Source organism: Callospermophilus lateralis, chromosome 3 (assembly GCF_048772815.1).
Source record: "Callospermophilus lateralis isolate mCalLat2 chromosome 3, mCalLat2.hap1, whole genome shotgun sequence".
NCBI lineage: Eukaryota > Metazoa > Chordata > Mammalia > Rodentia > Sciuridae > Callospermophilus > Callospermophilus lateralis.
The window spans coordinates 104,895,167-104,909,392 of record NC_135307.1 but is presented as its reverse complement, the minus strand read 5'-3'; the positions used below and the strand labels follow the sequence as shown (position 1 = coordinate 104,909,392).

Here is a 14,226-nt window from a genome sequence, read left to right as displayed (position 1 = left end):
TAGTAGTGACAGTGATGATGTTGGCTAAAATTTTTCTTTTAAGATTTCAAACTATTAAACTGGAAATATTATTACTATCCTCTATGATCTTCAACTACTTGATCTCTCTTAACTTTCTTCCATATTTTTCCCTAGGATGACAACCAAAATCCTAAACTGTCTTTATTTTATTATTGCAGGCTGTGAAGACTTTATTAGCTTTGTGTTTGAATTTGGAAAGAGTTTATGTTCTATGCACCTGACTGAAGATGAAATTGCATTATTTTCTGCGTTTGTACTGATGTCGGCAGGTAAGATAGCCAAATAAAAATAAAATGGTTTTTAAATGGTCTAGATAAAGAATTTTTACAATGTGCATAACTTTCATTGGCTATTGATATTTGAGAGGGTCCCAAGAGCAGCTCCATGTACTTTTTGAAAAAGATCTTATAATTTTTAAAAAGAGAATTGAATAAAACACAGGCCAGAATTAACCTCCAGAAGTGCTGTGTGTGGTAGGACAGGGTATTCTTTAACACCAGCTCCAAAATGACATGTCTATTTTAAGACACTCTACCTTTTATTAAATCCATTTGTTTGTCCTCCGAGGGTTTATCTGATTTTAATCTATGTTTTCAACCAGTACTGGCCTCTTGGGGACAATCACTTTTGCATATTTACTACTTTCTATTTGGAATTCCTACACCAATAGACTTTATCCTAAATATAATTCATTTGGAATTCTGTTGACACTTTTAGTTGCCCTGGATTATAAGACAATTTTCATATTTTACAAAAAGTCTAGCAATATTGATATGGATATTTCATCCAGAAGTACAATTATTGCAAAGGGACCATGGTGGTTTTATTTGCAGTCACATGAGTATGACCTTAAATTCAAACGGCTATCCTTTGGAAGGTGAAGATCCTTCCTTTCTTTAAATATCAGTAAAATTGGAAAAGTTTAACATTCTGTTTTATAACTGCTACAGATCACTTTTCCACTCCTTTAGGAGTAAGTTTGGAAGAGGACCTAAAACTGGTCTCTGTGTCTCTAAATGTGCATCATAGCATAATCATCTCTATCTGGAGTCAGGAGGAAAGCACTCATTGGAGAAATGATACTAAAAAGTACCATTTTTTTATGTTTAGATCGCTCATGGCTACAGGAAAAGGTAAAAATTGAAAAACTGCAACAGAAAATTCAGCTAGCTCTTCAACACGTTCTACAGAAGAATCACCGAGAAGATGGAATACTAACAAAGGTGAGAGCCAAAGGGTTCTACTTGGCATGGCCTAAATTATCCTTTGGCACAGATCATGCTGCCAGCTGCTCTTATAAGTCATATGAACAACCCCAAAAAGCATCAGCATGCCACAGACTACTAAAAGAAAAATAATCTCCATGAAAAATTCTGTTGAGCCTGGTGCAGGGGTACATATCTATAATCCCAGCAGCTCTGGAGACTGAGGCAAGAAGGATCATGAGTTTAAAACAGCCTCAGCAACTAAGTGAGGCCCTAAGCAACTTAGTGAGACCCTGTCTCTAAATAATAAATTAAAAAAGGGCTGGTGATGTTGCTCAGTGGTTAAGTGCCCCTGGGTTCAATCCCTGGTACCAAAAAAGAAAAAAGAGAAAGAAAAGAAAAGAAGATTCTGTTGAGCCAAAAGTTATTACCCAGGTTGAATCTATTTATTATATTGAAAACAAAGTGTTCTATAATAATAGGGCAATTATAGGAAAATAGATTTTTTTAAAAAAATTTTAAGAGAGAGAGAGAAAAAAAATTTTTTTTTAATATTTATGTTTTAGTTTTCGGTGGACACAACATCTTTATTTTATTTTTATGTGGTGCTGAGGATCGAACCTAGTGCCCCACGCTACCAGGCGAGCCCGCTACCACTTGAGCCACATCCCCAGCTCAGAAAATAGATTTTTTAAGAATCAAATCATTTAGGAAATCTTTCTCCTATTCCATCAAAGTTGGGCATAAAGCAGAGTTAACATTCTGCATTGATATAAATTAGAAAAAGAATCTTTGAATTTAGAAGAAGGAAGAAGTTATAAAGGACTAAAAAGAGTCAGGATAATCATATATTCTAATATAATCAGAAGTAAATGGCTTTTATATAATTTTCTTTATCAATTTCCTATCACTATCTTATATTCAAAGCATTAAGGTTCCTTCCTTCCTTCCTTCCTTCCTTCCTTCCTTCCTTCCTTCCTCCCTCCCTCCCTCCCTCCCTCCCTCCCTCCCTCCCTCCCTTCCTTCCTTCCTTCCTTCCGCTAGAAATCACCTCAGGGCCTCAGGTACCCCAGGCAAGTACTCTACCACTGAGCCATGTCCCCAGCCCAGGTTTCACTTTTAGTAATTATCTTTCACAATAAAAATATAGTTAGGGTACCAATTTTAAATGCTAATAGCCTTCAGTGTTAGTGCTAGTTGTATGTTTTTGATCTTAGAAGAAGCTGCTCTATTCATTCTTAGAATATGTATTTTATTACTGGAAAGGACGATTTGAACAATTTTGTTTTATTTTTCTCTTTGACTCAGTTTCTTTTCTCCTGATAGCCAAATTAGGTGAAATGGGAAGTTGGGAGTGAATTGATGTTTTATTTTTTATCTTTGTACCTGTTGAATGAGTGACTGGAACAGGACTGGGGAATGGAAGGGTGAGGAGCTGTCAGGAGCTTCTCACTCTCTGCTCCATCTTCTTACCCAGATGCAAGGGCACCTAACACAGAAAACATATGCTGATATTCGTCCTAGAAAGAATTATTCTGGGCTGAAATCACAAGCTTTTGCCTATGAATAGAGCCTTAGAGTTTAAGAGTAGTTGTGCAGATCATGTTATTACACTCAACTGGTAAATGGTCAATCAGGGCACTTCTCACTAATCTGACTCTTCTTTTGCTTAGACCCAGAATAGCTCTGTTGTAAGGAAAGATATTTATTCAGAAGAAACTTGCCCCTGAAAATGACTAGTGCTAGTTCTTCATACAATATGTAAGGAATGCCCTCATCTCTAGCTGCAGTGCCCTGACTACCCAGGATTGACTGTTCCTCCACTTCTCCATCACTGGACCTCTTCTTTTTCTGCAGTGGTAGAAGGCAGAGTTTGGGACAGTAGAGCAGAAAGTATCCTCCCTGATCCTGAGTAAGGAGGAGGCAAGAACCTGGGGTTCTATCTGGATTCTGCCATTGATAAGTAGAGCCATCTTCTGCTTATGAATACTGTCTCAGGTTAAAGGATTCATTTTCAAAAAGGCATTCAGTGAATTATTAGCCTACTAGGATATGACTATATTATCATTTATTTTTAACCAATTCTCTATTACTGGATGTTTAAGTTGCTTCAAGTGTGTATTTCCATCATACACAGCGTTGTAAAGATGGTCCAGATTCCTGATTCTCCATTCTCATGCCTGTCCTCTCCTGACATCATCTCCTTTCTCTACTTACAGTTAATATGCAAGGTGTCTACATTAAGAGCCTTATGTGGACGACATACGGAAAAGCTAATGGCATTTAAAGCAATATACCCAGACATTGTGCGACTTCATTTTCCTCCATTATACAAGGAGTTGTTCACTTCAGAATTTGAGCCAGCAATGCAAATTGATGGGTAAATGTATCACCTAAGCACTTCTAGAATGTCTGAAGTACAAACATGAAAAAGAAAACAAAACAAAACAAAAAAAATTAACCAAGACACTTTCTATGGCCCTGCACAGCCCTGGAGCGCCAACACACTGCACATCTTTTGGTGATCGGGGTCAGGCAAAGGAGGGGAGACAATGAAAACAAATAAAAGTTGAACTTGTTTTTCTCATGCATATGATTTCCATTATGCCTACAGATATGGACCCTTTTTTTGTCTCGACTTCTTGAGCGTTGACCTCTGTTTACAGCAGAAGGAGGGTACTAAAGTCGGAGGATGTCCTTTTCTTGTAGCTCACTGCCCACAGACTTTCAGCAGAGTCGCCAATCTGTCAGTTACAGCAGAGAGTCCAGCAATAATCGGTGACTGGTGTGCATAGCGGAGGTTGCGGCATTACTTTGTACAACTTGCTCTTTGTTTGATGAAGGAAGTTTTTATTTTCTCACCGATTATTGCCAGTCAGCAGGATGGCATGAAAAGGGTCCATAGCACTAGCAACAATAGCATTATAATATATTACAGGGTAAATGGGCATGAAGACTATATATAGCTAAAAGAGATATTGTTTATATATTGTTTTAATTAATATAAAATGTAGTTACTGGTGTAGCTTTTCCTGTTGAATTGATAAGGCACTTTCATTTTGCACCTTTTTCTTTAAATTAAATGCTAGCGTGTTCACTGTCGTGTCGCATGTGCACCAGAAACACAAGTTTAACTGAGAAGGCTTGGAAGGTACGTTGGGAGGTATTTATGCTGCTGTTTACAAAATTACTTTTAAAAGACTGGCTGGTCATATCTAGAAATCAACATGTTGGCGTTTTTTTCCCCCCACATGTGATTTTGGCATTAGAAACAGAACTCTCCCTAATTTATACTTTGCTCTTTGGTAAGCTCAAGGATAGATGTGTTTATGCTTCATACAAAGTTGAATGATTGATTGGTGCTGTGGACTTAAACCATCAAATTTTTTGAAACAAAGAAAGCTTTTCAAAATGCCACCTTTGGGTGGCAGGGGGAGGGGAGGCTCATTTTACACAGTTTAGTCAAAACTATGAACTCGGACTCAACTTGGAATTCTAACTGTTATAGAACAAAGTCAGCAACCAGAATATTGTGTTGTAATCTACGTTTTTATGTGAAGAAGGACCCAAAGATTATATCTGGAACAGATGCACATTCCCCATGTGAGGACAGGAAACCTTCTTTGAATGTTTATGTTCTTGGTATAATCCAGGAATCCTAAGAGTTCATCTCAGAGTGAGTTGATTCTAGACTAGTTGTCCCCAGATGCCACTATTCTAGAATATTGCTCTCCATATTTGGTAGGGAATACATAGGAGGGTGAGGGAGGCCTACCATGTTCCTCTTATTTAAATAGTAAATACTTTAAGCCTTTAAAGTCAAGTTGAGGCTAGCTGCAAACATTTACTCTTGTATTTATCTTCACTAGAAAACTGTGGACTGTAATTTATTTTATTAAATATTTAGAAGATTGTTTGGCTTTAGTTTTCAGGTGAGAAATATTGAGTTATTTTTGTTAAATTTTGTAGATTTCTTTTTTTTTTTATTTCTTTCTTTTTCAGTAAGCCCAGTGGGGGAAGAGGAAGGAACAGTTTGATGCACAAGTATGCATATTTTAAAAACAAGTGACCTTTAGTAATGTGGGCATTTAGAAGATGATTTTGGTCACATTAGGGATGGGGTTCAAAGACCATGTTGGTAAGGAAAAGGGAACATCTTCTAGGGTGTAAAGATGGGAGTCCAAGAAGCCCTCTACACCCAAGAGCCTCCTCTGCCATAGGATCCCTCCAGAATTTTCTGCAAGAATTTGCAGCCCCTGATATTGAGCTGGATTACCAGGGCTGGCTTCCCAGAGCACTTCACTGTTTTTAACTCCAACTTTCTGGCTTGTTTCCTGAGGCACTTGGAAAAGGGGAAGCAGTTATTTATACAGAAGTGTGTATGAAGCCTAAATAACATCCTTTTTTTTTTTCAAAAATATAGTAAGGGTTTAACCATAAATAGAAGATGAGAGTAATATTTACTTAAATTTCTTACAGGCATATAAAATTTTATGTGAGTGTTTATATAAAGAGGTTAATTGTTGGCATATAGTATTTATATTTGGGCAAGAAGGGTTAAATCAAACATTTATTTAAGTAAACATAGTTCCTTTAAAGATTAATAGTATTTATACTCTGAAAAGAGTACCAAGCTTAGTTCAGTTATTTATTTGTCCATTATCTTTTCTATTACTTCTCCTTCGGGGAGAAAATGGTGGTGTGGTTTGTGGGGTGTGGGGATTTTTTTTTTCTTCATTCATAGTCACTAAATTTGGGGATGGTTTTAGTAAAGTATATTAACTTCTTTTTAACCAAAGCTTTCTGAATATGACCAGCCTCAGGTGCTAGCGCATTAAAGAGCAACTAAACCTAATTCCAGTGTCCATTTGTGAATAAGAAGAGCTAATTGAACTTCTCTAAGGGTGAGAGAGAAAGTAATGATGAACTTCAAAGAAATTCCTTTTCCCAGAAAGGATTTTGCATGTACCTAATGCCAAAAAAGAAAAAAAAAAAAAGGAAAGAAGAAGAAAGAAAGAAAATGATGCTCTAATCTTAGTAATAGTTATGCCATGGTGACATTGCTTTTATAGTAAACCAAGACAGAGAAAGAAGATGCTGCTTCTAGGTGTTTCTGAAAGAAAAGCAGGAGGTGGGCTGTCAGAGCAAAGTTCACAGACCATGTAGGAAAAGAATACTAGAGACAGAGACGTGCCCAGAGAAATTGAGGGAACAACTGACTAAAATTTGGATCTAAGTTGGGATCTGAAGTTAAACAATAAATGCAGTTGAAAGAAATAGAGTCCCAGAAAATGATGTGAAAACCTTTGCATTTTAATTTTCTTCTTTATCATAAAAACACCTGCGTGGTGACACAAAATACTGGGTGATACCTGAATAATTATTCTTAATAATTTATATAAATAAAGTTTCTTAAATGTCCAATAGCCTTTTAAAGATTAGAACCACATTGTCATCAACGTGGCTGCTGTAACACCATTATCTAATCTTTTGACATAAGATAAATGAGGCTTTTGTACAAAGCCAGAATACTTTTTGTTACAGTGGTGTCCAGATGATCATATTATATTGTGAAAAACACTGGTCTTGGTCCCAATGAGATCAAAAGTGCAGATGAAAGTGCTTTTTGGACAGTTTGCAAATTGTGTTAAAGATATGGATGTTTTGTAAGTGTTCAACATCCTAATTTCTGTTAAAGTTTGGGTTTCTTTTTTTTTTTTTTTTTTAAGTCTTCAGCATCCTAATTCACCCTTCCTAACGTAAGGAAAACATGACCTAAGACACTGCTTCTAAGTTTGGTTGTTCTTTATAGTGTGGATACCCAGATCTCTGTGAGCGTATGGGGGTGGGCTGAGGGTCAGGGGAGGAAGGAGTGTGTGTGTGTGTGTGTGTGTGTGTGTGTGTGTGTGTGTATGTATGAGTGTGTGTGTGTGTGTGCACCCACGCGCCTGTGCGCGTGTGTGCGTGTGTGATTGGAGTACATATGATGTGCTTGTGTCGGACAGCTTCTAGGCTACTAAGTGTCAATGGAAAAAGAAAATGTATTCAAAATACTTAAATCAAAACTAGAGGATGGAAAAAAAAAAGATTTATTCTATACAAAGCCTTGTCTGGACCACTTTAGAGAGACTTCTATTTTTTTAACCCTTCTATAAATATTTGATGGCACTTGAAATATTCCTGCAATAAAATGTGATTTGTGTAAAGAAAAAAAAAAGATTTTGTAATGTGAAACAAAGAAAGAAAGTAATGTAATTTTCTAAAAAAAAAAATACAAACAAACAAACTTTGTATTATTTTCTTGATGGAATTTGTCTATCTGTCTTTGGAAAACTTTTTATTTCATTGAATGTGCCATAGTAGAAATAATGTGTTTTTAGTTTTAGAACTAAGGAATAGCTAGCTGTTTGTGTTCCGACATTCCAAAATGCAAAACAACTTAGCAGAACCCTTAGTGGGAAGGTCGAAGTCGTCTGTGAGCTTCTTTCGTTGTTGCTTTTTTGCACATGTTCTTCATCCCTCTCTAGTGCAATATGTACATAGAGCACTTGCGGGTGTACCTTGATCCCTCAGGGAAAAATACATATTTGTACAGTTTTTTGGTTTTTGTTTTGTTTTGTTTTTCTTTTGTTTTTGGCTAAGGAATGTCGATCGAATCACTTGTTATTGTTGAGGGGCAGCCAGATAATAATCCTAAAGCCACTGTTTCAAACATTGATTGTTTAAATCATGTGTCCTTCCAGCGCTATTATTTTAAGATAATAATAATATAATAATAATAATAAAGTTATTTTCTGACAGTTCTTTGTGCTGATTGGTGAAAAACAAAAGGGTAAATAAGCACCTTATGATTGACTTACTGTGAATGACAATCCATCTTGATATCAAGGATAGAAGCCCTTTCATTTTGGAGTTGGGGTTAAGAGTCAGAAACAATGTGCTCAGGGATCTTCTAAAACTCTTAAAACAGGGTGGCCAGTACTACTGGGACAAATTGTGTTTTTTATTATTAATAATAATGATAATAATACTATCCCTCCAAGGCACAAGTGAACTGTATAGAACTGCATGTATGTGTAAACTCTTCACTACTGTCTCATTTTGTTGAGTTCAAAACTTATGTGTTCTTCAGTTTTGTGTGCTTAAAAACACTGAATAACTTCCAAAGCAGTGAAAAGTTATGCCAGTGTGTGCAAAAGAAAAAATAATCAATAATACACCAACACAGAACATCATTCAAAGTGAAGACCTTACATATTCCATTTACCATTTCCCTAATAATTAAAATATGCATGATATGTGTGTGTGTGTGTGTGTGTGTGTGTGTGTGTGTTGCATTGCATGCTTTAAACTATTTCGAATTCTGTATGTTATGGATAAAAAAAAAATTTAAACCAGTGTTAAGACCTGCCTATCAGTACAGTGAGATGGGTGAAGATAAAACACAATTGTTTGTTTTAAGCCAGCAAATAAATGTTGTTTTCACTATGTTTTTCTCTAGAAGCAAACCAAAAATCCCTTTATGTAAAACGTTCTTACTTTCATATTTGTAGTTTATATATGATGAATTAATATAGAAGCTAATGTTTAAAGACAAATCAAACCCTGCCTGTAGGACAGCAACTTGATCTATATTTTAGGGTTACATGCTACATTTGTTAAATAACCATTTTGTTCTCATAATTCCCTTATACTAGTCTCCATAAAGTCAGAGAGGCTCAATGTAATTGTTGACTCTGACTTTTCTACCGGTGGAATACACATTCATTTACAGATTTTTCTTACTACCACAGAAAAGCATATTTTAGGGAAACATGTCTATCAGATGTCAGATACCTTTACCTGGTTGGTTTTAATAATAAAGAACATGGAAAATGGCAGTAATTTCCTTCTTCTCATCTCCAAATACTCACACACACACACACACACACACACACACACACACACACACATATACTCACAGGTTCCTGACTTTTTTACATAACATGTAACTGCCACTTCTTACCTCTAAAGTTATGATACAGAACTCCATGAAGGCAACTTTGTACTATGGATCACATTATGTGCCCCAAATGCAATTGCAACAGTCAATCTTGATCTATTGTGAGAAGTCTATAATACAGGTCTTCATTTTGTCCCTAAACACTAGTATATAAAGAGGCTCTGCCAGATTGATTACAGCACCCCTCTTATTGCTGTTTATTTTTAAGAGACAAGGCTCACTAGCAGTGTCTCCCAAAGCAATTGGTTTCACTTTTGGGTCTGTTTGCTTATTTGTGTGTATAAGTGGGATCAGTTTTGTCAGACTTTCAGAATAATTTTAAAAATAATCCAGAAGCCTGGCTTCATAACAAGGAGCCATTGTATAAGGCAGGAATCTCCATGTTCAACCACACCCTCAGATCTTAGAGCAATAAGTACATTCTGTCATTTGTTTGCTTACAAATGAATGACAGAATATTCAGTCCAAATAGCAGCAAACTTTTTTTCAGTGATGCAACATAACATAGAGTCTTGTGTAGAGAAAGAGAATATGAATGTTTTAAATGGATGCCTAGAGAATCTGTGTTTGCTATTTACATTTGATGTGCTTTGCCACACTTAGCAGTACCACACTCTTTTCTTCAATCCTCCTAGGAGCTAATGAAAGATAGCTTGCTGCACATGCCATGAGTTTGTTCCCTAAGAACAACAGAATCCTCTTTGGTGTTCATGCATGATTCCTGTCTCACTCATTTTTACTTTAATGTGGATGAATAGTATTTCTAGGAAGCTGATTATCATTGAACAGATTGCATATGTAAATGCAGATAATTCTTGAGCAATATAGTGAAAATGATTTCACACACACAAAAAAAATCCGTATGTACTGTATACATCTTCCTGAATCCAAAATTCTCTTATCCACAATGGTTTGGAATCTCATATAAAACAGTGGTAAATGTTTAAACATTAGGACATTAGCTGGCTGCTTCTTTAAATGTACCTGTATTGTCTGCCTGCTCCTTTTCTGGAGATGTGTTTTTGTATTGGATGTTTGGGCCAATGGGAGGCTTCAAGCTACAACATATTTTCCCAGTTTAAATATATTTAACATATGACAAACCCCAGACAAGGCTTTTAATATGTATAAAGAACTGCAGTGTTAGGTGGTTTATTTGCAAACCGTTTTCAATGTTGTCCATTTTTATGGCACCTTTAACAATATTCTTGTTTCCAAAGTACAAAAAAATAGGTTAAATAATCTAGCCATAACTGAATGTCAAGCAATAAAACAAATGACTTTTTGTGCATAGACTTAAAAAATACAAATTTTAGACATCTGCATGTAAATGCAATCTCTTGTTTACTGCTTTCTTCAACTTGAGCAATTGATTCCTTATTTACTATTAACTTAAGAACTTGTAATGGCCTGTAAACATTTTCTCTCTTACTCTTCTTTCAAATTTACCTTCGTCCCTGCTTTTGAGTCATAATATTTAATGTTGTTCTGCACATCTCTATACAGTTAACTTTTTGGCTTTCATTCTGTATAGATAAGAAAATGTTATATTATAAACAGCCTACTCAGTGCAAATATTTATCTGTTTATCAAATCCACAATATGCTGTATAATACTGGTTTTACTATATAATCTATTTTAGACATAGCTGTTTAGAACTAGAGTGTGCTATTTTTGTGTTTTTCTGATGTGTGGTGCTAGATAAGTTACTTTTGTGAACAAACAAAAAAAAAATCCCTTTTATTCCTAGACAATACCACCTTTGGGTCTTGTTAATTTCACTGAGTATAACTATATATTTGTATATATATACATATATATATATGTATATATATATATATACATATATATATATATATATCTACCTGTGCCCAACTGGCAGCTGTATCAGAGTGCTGGATTTGGGACATGCTTTTCTCTTTAAATACATAATATCATTATATAAATTATTCTAGAGTGTATTTAATTAGGATAAAATTACTTCCTTAGTATGGATATTTGACATATATAGGTGAATTTGTTTACAAATATGGACATATGAAAATTATTAGCATTGACTTTATGTTTGCTACTTGGCTTTACACCGTATCTCCTGAGCTGAAAATTTTTTGCCAGGCCTTTGAGATCCCAAAGAAACACTCTAATTTAACGGAATAAGTCATTTTTTTTCTTACTAAGGAATTGTATTATTGGCATCTGACAGAGTTATATCCTTAACTCCTATTATAGATAATAAGCACTTACATAAAATATTCATGGTGGTTTGATGACAGACTAAACCCTCCTGAGTTGTGAGAAGTATGGACACACTTCCCTGTAGAAAACAAGTCAGACAGCAAATTTGACAAAGAGATATTCTGATTTAATATGATCTCAACCAGTTCCATGAACTGAGTAAAGGACCTTCATTTTCAAAGTCATTTAATATTGAGTTTCACCTATACTCCAAAGATCTATTGGCATTGTTAAAAATCAGTATATCAAATATCTAACTAAGGATGTAGTTAGCCTTATTAAATATTGATTAGAATTGTTCTGTAATATTACTGAATTTGTAAGATCTTTAGCAAAGATTTTTGAGCAATTTATAAATATAGAGCAAATGTTCCTGTTTACTGCACTTTTTGTAACTGAAGGTGATAAATTCTCAAGCCATGATTAAGTGGCTCCCATGCACTGCATATTTACCCACCTTTCTAGACATTTTCCATTTCTATGGAAGAGTCGCTATTACCTTAATTATAAATACAAATTGTGTGGTTAATGAAAGCTAATGCTAATAGTTAACCTTTAAAAGTGAATTGGCTACAGTTTAGGGAGAAATCTCTTTTAATACAAATCATGGCATTCCTTAACTGTCTCACTTGAAAAGAGATTGAAACTTTTTTTTTTTTAAGCACCATTTAGCATCCCAAGCTTCCTTATGGTAGAGATTGTATCTCTTCATGCCTACACAATGGCTAGCACATGTCAGCATTTGATAATTGTTAAATGACAAGTGTATCTCAAATAAAACTTTTTTCCTGGGTTGTTCTGGCAAATTTATAAAAGTATACCAAGCCTTATGGTTAACATTTTCTTCCACAACTAAGTATAAAAAGCCACATTTAAAAACACCACATGAAATGCTGATTCTAATTGTGTGTAGGTCTTGAGGGTTAAGCACACAAATTTCACAAAACTCTGTGAGTAATCAACACAGCCTTCTGTACATATACATACAGGTTTGGAAACAGTAATACTGTACCTATAAATATATGCTGTCTGTTTTGTGTACAGTATGTAAAAATTCCTTTTCTGCCACACTAAAAATGCAAGCCATTTATGGGAATCCTAAAAAGTAGTATTGAACTAAACCTTTGCTAATGATCTTTATTAGAGGATCATCCAACTTCTCACTTACATTGGGTTTTCTTTTCAATTCACTCTTTACAGTAGTCTGCTTATTTCCAGCTGTTTATTTTATTGAGTCCTGAATTTAAAAAAAAATATTTTGATTCATTTTGTAAATACGAGCTGTAAAAAAAGAGAGATTTAATGTTGTCTTTTAAATACTCCAATTTTCATTCTAATATGAATGTTGTTATATTGTACTTAGAAACTGTACCTTTAATATTACATTACCTTTATTAAAAGTGCATTGAACACATCAATTTTAGATGTGCTTTATGTACTGTTATCCTATAATAAAACTTCAGCTTCTAATGGAATATGTGCCTTGTTTTTCTTATTTTTCTTTGGTCATTGAGTGGTATTGTACATCATTTTCCAGCATACATCATGTCTCTAATGAATGACCTACTACTGAACTTTCACAGCCAAAGTGTGAACTACAGACCAGTAACATTGGAATCATATGTAATGTTTTTAGAATTGCAGAATCCCCACCATCAACTTCGACTCAGCAAATCAGAATCTGCATTTTTATTTAAAAAAAAAAAATCCAGATTAGCCGGGCATAGTAGCACATGCCTGAAATCCCATCAGCTCCAGAGGCTGAAGCAGGAGGATAATGAGTTCAAAGTCAGCCTCAGTAATTTAGCGAGGACCTAAACAACTCAGGGAAAATCCTGTCTCTCAATAAAATACAAAAAGGGCTGGGATGTGACTCAGTGGTTAAGTGCCCCTGGGTTCAATCCCTGGTACTATATATAGAAAGGGGGGTGAGGAGGGATACTGGAATAGTATAGATTAAAGTCAAGAGGGGACAGGTAATGGGGATTGAACCCAGGGGCTCTCTATATCTCTACCACTGAGCTACATCCCTGCTGCAGTCTCTGGCTGGGCACAAATCACGAGCCACCACACAGCTTGTAGATTCAAACAGCAATTCTTTATTCCCGAACTCACACCGGCCTTCTACAAACACGTTCTGGGGAAATCCACGTTCTCTGCCCAAATACACACTCTGCCCAAATCCACACTTCCTGGGCTTCTGTCTCCCAAATATATTGTCTGACCCTAAGAACTCAAGAGGAACTCAGGCAGCAGGATATGCCCTATTCTAAACGGGGAACACCCTAATCTCCTATTATGCTAAACCGGGGACACCCTAAACACGGATCCGCCCTGGTCCTTGAGCAAGGTCACCTTTCAGGAGTCCTTCCACTAGACAGCATGGGAGTAGCTGGCAAGGAAATTGTCATACCTACTTGGCTGATGGCTCCCAGCACATCCCCAGCACTTTTTGCTTTTTATTTTGAGACAGGGTCTTATTAAGTTGCTGGAAGTCTCACCAAGTTTCTGAAACTGGCCTAGAACTTGGGCTTTTCCTGCTTCAACCACCTGAGTCAAAGGGATTCCAAATGTGCATCAGTATGTCCAATACATTTAGTAATTAAAAAAATATTAATTCATTTGCATTAGTATAAAGAAAAAGCAAAGAAAAACATTTTTATTTGTGAGATAATGGCTAATGATGCTGTTGGAAAACAAAAGGCAGAGTTTAGAATTCTGAGGCTACTTCCTGTCTCAAAGGAAAAAGGTGCTTGACTGAAA

The 14,226-nt window shown here is 35.6% G+C and overlaps 1 protein-coding gene across 2 annotated transcripts in view; it reads left to right on the top strand.

The window, feature by feature from the left end:
• The window catches only part of Rora (RAR related orphan receptor A), a 174,588-nt gene extending 161,759 nt beyond the window's left edge, over positions 1 to 12,829 (top strand). For both annotated transcript variants that reach the window (XM_076850878.2, XM_076850877.2), the window contains exons 8-10: positions 180 to 290; positions 1,132 to 1,244; positions 3,446 to 12,829. In XM_076850878.2, coding sequence (XP_076706993.1) covers positions 180 to 290; positions 1,132 to 1,244; positions 3,446 to 3,610 — 389 coding nt within the window. In that variant the 3' untranslated portion in view covers positions 3,611 to 12,829. The remainder of the gene's footprint in view (positions 1 to 179; positions 291 to 1,131; positions 1,245 to 3,445) is intronic.
• Positions 12,830 to 14,226: the final 1,397 nt, after the last annotated feature.